Source organism: Guillardia theta (genome assembly GCF_000315625.1).
Source record: "Guillardia theta CCMP2712 unplaced genomic scaffold GUITHscaffold_180, whole genome shotgun sequence".
In the NCBI taxonomy this organism is placed as follows: Eukaryota; class Cryptophyceae; order Pyrenomonadales; family Geminigeraceae; genus Guillardia; species Guillardia theta.
In genome coordinates this window covers 71523-77645 of record NW_005434496.1, presented here as the reverse complement: position 1 = coordinate 77645, position 6123 = coordinate 71523, and the positions used below count along the sequence as shown (strand labels likewise).

General features: G+C 56.6%; 3 protein-coding genes across 3 annotated transcripts in view; 2 read left to right on the top strand and 1 right to left on the bottom strand.

Moving 5' to 3' along the window:
- Positions 1–2210, top strand: part of GUITHDRAFT_147929 (hypothetical protein) — a gene marked incomplete at both ends in the record, with an annotated part of 2391 nt that extends 181 nt beyond the window's left edge. The window contains 9 exons of the mRNA XM_005820362.1: positions 1–503; positions 711–885; positions 937–1016; positions 1071–1189; positions 1241–1289; positions 1611–1675; positions 1817–1977; positions 2094–2162; positions 2185–2210. The exon at positions 1–503 is cut by the window's left edge and continues 181 nt beyond it. Of these exons, the coding sequence (XP_005820419.1) occupies positions 1–503; positions 711–885; positions 937–1016; positions 1071–1189; positions 1241–1289; positions 1611–1675; positions 1817–1977; positions 2094–2162; positions 2185–2210 (1247 nt within the window). The remainder of the gene's footprint in view (positions 504–710; positions 886–936; positions 1017–1070; positions 1190–1240; positions 1290–1610; positions 1676–1816; positions 1978–2093; positions 2163–2184) is intronic.
- A 797-nt stretch (positions 2211–3007) lies between these two features.
- On the bottom strand, positions 3008–3766 carry GUITHDRAFT_147928 (hypothetical protein; the record flags this gene model as incomplete). Its single annotated transcript, XM_005820361.1, has 1 exon — positions 3008–3766. One exon carries the CDS (start codon positions 3764–3766, stop codon positions 3008–3010), a length of 759 nt encoding a protein of 252 aa, XP_005820418.1.
- A 1799-nt stretch (positions 3767–5565) lies between these two features.
- Positions 5566–6111, top strand: GUITHDRAFT_120386 (hypothetical protein; the record flags this gene model as incomplete). Its single annotated transcript, XM_005820360.1, has 1 exon — positions 5566–6111. One exon carries the CDS (start codon positions 5566–5568, stop codon positions 6109–6111), a length of 546 nt encoding a protein of 181 aa, XP_005820417.1.
- Between the last annotated feature and the right edge of the window lie 12 nt (positions 6112–6123).

The window sequence follows — 6123 nt, the reverse complement described above, 5'->3', positions numbered from 1 at the left end:
TGGGGGTTTCACGAGATCAAGCGTCAAGATCAGGGACGGTGAACTGGGAGGAGAGGGCAGCCCGGCTGCAGGAGGAGGTGGACAAGCTCAGGAATGAGAATCGGAAGCTGGCGGCAGCCCACGACGTCAAGTTAGGAAGGCAGAGCACCATGGAACAATTCCTTGGGCCGAAGCGACCGTCAGAGTATGTTGCTGGCGAGATGGCGTCACGTTGGAAGCAGTTCGAGGATCAGACGAAAGGAACGCCGTTCGAGAAGGAGACAGGAAAGCGCAAGCTCAGCTTCTTCAACAACATCTCTGAGCACATGGACGTTGAAGACGAGTTCAAAGATGACGAACAGCGGTCGTCAAGCTCGTGCGAGGACATGCTCGATAAAGACACTCTCGTCAACGTCATGAAGGATGTCTCTCATCAGGCCTCTCTCAGCGCCGTCCAGATGGCACCGACTGCCTCACACTTCCTGACGATGCCGGCGAACAATCGATTTGGTTCCGACGAGAAGGTATGAGGAGGGTAACGAGCGAGCCGAACTGAGTCTATGGAACAGATCTCGTTCCCGCTAGGCTCTTCTTGCTTGTATCTCTTGCGCTCAGATGGGAGCACGAGGAGGATAACATACCAGAGCAGCGCAGGAAGGCACAAGCACAGCAAAGTCAAGACTACAGTGATACGCACTGTCAACGAAGTTTTAGGCTGAGGTGGCTTTCAGGTCCCGGGGGACTTTCAATCCTTCCAGGAAGCTGTTCTGAAAGCTCATCGGAGGAGGAACGTCTCTGAAGCGCACAGCATCATCGTACATGCCAGCAAGCTGCATGACTGGTCGGGCGTCCTTGCGTTCCGTACCCCCCTCTCGGTCCAAGGCGTGAGGTCGCCAGTCATGTCAGGTAGCGCCAGCCAGTTTGGAGCTGGCGATCTTGAACGTGTCGCTTCCGCAGGAGCATGGGACTTGTTGGCGACCTCGGGGGGTCTGCTAGAGGGGATGTTTCTTGTCAACGAGCACGACTCTTGCGTCACGGTAAGGATAGAGATCCTGCTAGCAGCCTTACCCTTCCCTCCTCGTCCGTCTCAGGTCAGCGGTGGAGCCTGGAACATCTTCAACTGCTCCATCCAGAGCTCCGGACAGCCTGCAATACAAGATCCTGATCAGCTCTCACACCAGAAAATCAACACGGCGCTGTACTGCGTATGGTAAGACCGACTATCTTCAGCAGTTCCTTCATCTCATCTGACTTGCCGTAGTGATGCCAGGGTGCAAGTAGAATGGAGTAGCCTAGGAGGCCTTGGCAAGGTAGCCCGATGATTCCAAATCCTTTGCCTTCTCTTCCCTTCTACTACCTCCCTCCCTCCCTCCCTCCCTCCCTCCCTCCCTCCCTCCCTCCTCCCTCCTCCCTCCTCCCTCCTCCCTCCTCCCTCCTCCCTCCTCCCTCCTCCCTCCTCCCTCCTCCCTCCTCCCTCCTCCCTCCTCTCCCCCCTCATCATCCCATCTCTCTCCCTCTCCGCCATCCCTTGATCTTACTTCCCACTTACCTTCTCCCGATCTTCTTTCTCCCCCTTTGCCCCCACTCGTTCCCTTTTCCCCTCCATCCCCTCCCTTGACTGCCGCGCTCAGGCCCGGGAGGCATCCTGGGGACTCTTCTGCTGCGCAGAGAGCAAGGCGGAGTTGAAGCTGTGCAGGTTGCAGATTTGGGATGGGAGCAGGAGCCTGAACGATTCTTAGTGTCCTGTACTGCAAGGAGAGTGGAGTGGCCGTGGTAGGGGACGCAACAGTAGCCCTCGAGGAAAGCTCCATCTCGACCTGTCTCGTAGGATGTACAGGTTCCCTTCCTGTCTCCGCCTTGACCTGTTTGAAAACATGGTGAAAACTGCAGTGGACGGAGGAGGAAAACTGTCCATTGCAAACTCTTCCTTCGAATCGAATGAGTTTGCTCTCGAAGCTGGCTTCCTTGCCCCAAAGTCTGCCAGCATCTCACTGCAAGGTCCTCACCCCACCTCACCACCTCCTTCGCCAACCTCCTCTCTCTATCTTTCACCTACTTCCTCTCTCTATCCTTCATCCAACTTCCTCTGTCTGAAATTTTTCTCGCTCGTGCAGGAGTCGTCATCAAGGGCAACAAGTGGAGGAACTCAGACCGGCCGCTGTCGGAGAGTTTTGTCACTGTTAGTGCGCTGACTTGGTTGTACAGATCCTGCGAGGAAACGGGCGTTGTAGAGCTGCCAGACGTCGCCAGGAGGGGAACAGTGCATTGCACCTTTGCTTCTCAGGTAGATTGTCGGAGAGATGTTGGTGGAAGAGGGTTTGGCTGAGATCGAGTATTCAGGAAGCTGCGAGGCTGTTGCAAGAAGAATCTTCAGAAGACGATGGTGGCGTTGACGAAAGGAAGGGACTGAGCGAGATAGCTGAGAGGGCTTTCAATGCCGCCAAGAGGAACAGAATCGCATCAGCAGAGAGTTGAAATAGATTTTGTTATGTATGCCTTCATGTAATGTCTAAAGTTTTCCCGCAATCTGCTATGTCTCTACATCAGCCTTACAAGGGACAACCTCTGAATGTTCTGGTAGACTTTGCAGGACTGAGAAAACATGAACTGAGAAAACATGAACTGAGAAAACATGAACTGAGAAAACATGAAATGAGAAAACATGAAATGAGAAAACATGAACTGGGTGTGTTAGATGTCAAGATTCCGAGAAGCCCTCGGATGTGGATCTGATCAGTCTAGCTTGTAAGCTCCATCTCGCCATGACCCGGCACTTCAACGGCTGGTCACTCGACGCAGGTCTCTGACTCGGCCGCTGGGGTGGATCTCTCTCTCTCGCTGCTTCATGCCGCCGGCGCCAGACAGTACATTGAGCATTACGGCGGCATCGAGACCGGGAGCAACGGCTTTCAAGGACCTGCGAGCCTAACACGTGCTTTGACAGGACTTCATCGCAATCCTATCAGAGTTTGACTCAGTACAGTCAGAAGTTTATCCTTGTTGACTAGCATCTTATCTTCTCACTCCACTAATTGAAGCGCACGATCCAGACCAGTGCAGATGCAAACAGCATGGTCAACCAGGTTCCCTCACGCTCTCGTCGCACAGCAGCAGAAACAGCTCCGCTTATCTTGACTCCTCCAACGCTCTTGCTCGTCTCGCTGTCCTCTGAACCTCCTTCTGAGTCGTGTGACCCTGTCTCGCCCTCGGAGCCCGAAGGGTTGCTTGTTCCTGTGCCAGTACCGGTACTGCTCCCCGTGCTCGTGCCGGTACTCGTTCCTCCGGTGCTCCCTGTGCTCGTGCCGGTACTGCTGCTCGTCCCCGTCCCTTCCACGCTGTAGCTGCATGCTGCCGTCGCCATGATCCCGTTCCTCCCCGTCGCCCACGCCGCCTGCACCGTGACGCTTCCCGAGCTGGGCGCGACGACCTCTGGCGACGTCGAGCTGATCGTGCGGGAGTTGCTGCAGGCTCCTCCCTGGACGCCCCAGCTCCCGCTCCCCGAGCTCGACGTCGCCTGCACGACGTACTGTGCGTCTTGAGGAGGAGCGAAGCCGGAGACGGCGAGCTTCTCTCCGGGCTGGAGGGTGGAGCCGCAGCTGAGCTGCTGGCCGGCTCTGGATAGGTAGATGGACTGCTGGATGGCGCCTCCCATGTCGGGGTAGTTAGTGCCAGGGGCGATGGCAGCCAGAGCCGACCATGTAGGAGGAGTAAGCAGAGGCGAGGGGGAGGGAAAGGGAGGAGAGGAGAGGAGGAGGAGGGGGAGGGAGGAGGGGGAGAGGAAGTACATGGTGGAGGTCGGCATCGAGGAGGAGGAGGAGGAGGATGGCGAGGCATGGAATAGTTATGGGCTCGATTTGTATCCGACTACCCCTTAGGTTAGCCACCAACATTCGATGCGAGGAGGGTAGGGGTGGTATCCCCTTTGCCACCAAAAATGGGAGCATTGGGTGAATGAACGAAGGCAAGCGGCGGAAAAGGAGACGAACTGATGGAAGAGGAAGAGGGGAGGAGGGGAGGGGGGGGGGAGGAGGAGGGGGAAGGGGTGGGGAGGAGTAGCAGATGGCAGGTAACAATGTTGCAAGTGAATGGAATAACATAAGACCGTGGCAAGGAAGCCCGAAAAGTGAGAACAAGTAAGACAAGGAAGAAAGTGAGAACAAGTTGAACCAAACAAGAACAAGAGGTCTCCTGCAAAAGCACTTTTCGATGCCGCTGACGTTCCTCCGCTGCTCCCTGTGCTCGGGCCATCATTGTCCGGCCGTCGCTCTGTATATAATCGGATGACTCAGTTGCCCTCACTGCCAAGTTAGATCCGGCCGGGTGGCTGCCATGGCCCGGAGCGGCCCGGCCCTTGTCCGGGTTGGATAAGTTGAAAACTTGACAGTGAATCATTGACCACGCGGCATGTCTGACGGAATACAAGTTTGTTAGACTTGTACTAGTCCAAAGTCACGCAGATATCCGATATGCACATCGACCTTAGTTGTAACAAGACAGTTTTTGCTCAAGACCGAGTTTAATGCACACAAAACCAGAATTGAGGAGCACATGAGAGATAGACTGTATGCTAGGATGTGAAACCCAAGCATCCAGACATGAGAGGACCTTAGCAAGACGGCTAGGAAAGCCCCACACGCTACATGCCGCCTCGAAACACGTAAGTCGTCTTAGTTTACAGGAGAGTTTTTGTTAACTCGGCGCTATCTGACTGGCACGGCTGGCATACGTTCCATCCTCCCCCTGAGTTTCTGAAATAGTACGTTACATCGGACGTCAGAAAGTCACGCAAACAAGAATGTCAGCAGATCCAAGTCAAGATACGATGATACAACGTCAAGTTCACAGTCATGCTGAGTGGGCAATAACTATTCAAGGATTGTCCATTCTGAAGAAGATTTTCATGCAGGGCTGTTAGATGTGCGGCACAGAGATAAGGGGAGATGCCTGGCGAGCGGATGCAATGACTCGGTCGACTAAGAAAAAATTGATCCCAGGCGGGGCTGGTAGCCTCCGGCTGGCAGCCGCTCCGAGGCTCAGCGCCGACTGAGCCACTGACTCGGACTCGGACTCCGGGAGAGACAGGCCGCGGGCTGGTCCACCGTTCAACGGTTCGCTCAGTACCGAGCCGTGAGTGGCGGCGCCGCCCGGCACCGGCGGGGCCGCTGCCGGGCCGGGCCCGCCGAGTCGCCGGGGCCTCTCAGCCCGGGCCTGGGACGGATCCGAGCCCGGCCGCCAGGACCGTATTAGTACGGTAACTTTACTCAGTCCAGTAGTACTCAGCGCCAAGTTGTGAAGGCCCGGACGGCCATTTACACCTCCGAGGAACTAATATTGTTGACAGAAACGACCACTGGATCACCCCCTCACTTACCAGTGATTGAGAGGGTGGGGGTAGTCAGGGGAACCAATCTTCCAAACTCCTTATACGTCCAAGTTCCTCCTCCTCCTCCTCCTCCTCCGCCTCCTCCTCTCGGCGCACTCTAGGTGCACGTGTACACTGCGTTATCCTTCTGTGACATGTACTCCCTATCCTCCCTCCCCCTCCTCCTCCTCTCCCTCCCCCTCGTCTCTGCTTACTCCTCCAATATGATCGGCTCTGGCTGCAGTAAGTCCATCGCCCCTGGCACTAACTACCCCGCCATGGGAGGCGCCATCCAGCAGTCCTCCCAGCAGTCCATCTACCTATCCAGAGCCGGCCAGCAGCTCAGCTGCGGCTCCACCCTCCAGCCCGGAGAGAAGCTCGCCGTCTCCGGCTTCGCTCCTCCTCAAGACGCACAGTACGTCGTGCAGGCGACGTCGAGCTCGGGGAGCGGGAGCTGGGGCGTCCAGGGAGGAGCCTGCAGCAACTCCCGCACGATCAGCTCGACGTCGCCAGAGGTCGTCGCGCCCAGCTCGGGAAGCGTCACGGTGCAGGCGGCGTGGGCGACGGGGAGGAACGGGATCATGGCGACGGCAGCATGCAGCTACAGCGTGCAAGGGACGGGGACGAGCAGCAGTACCGGCACGAGCACAGGGAGCACCGGAGGAACGTCAGCAGCATCGAGGAGAGTGCCAGGAGGGTGGGAGTGGGTGATGGCGGCGGTGATGGGTGTCGCGATGATGTGCTGTGTGACATCGGGTTGGAAGATGTGATGAGCTTGTTTT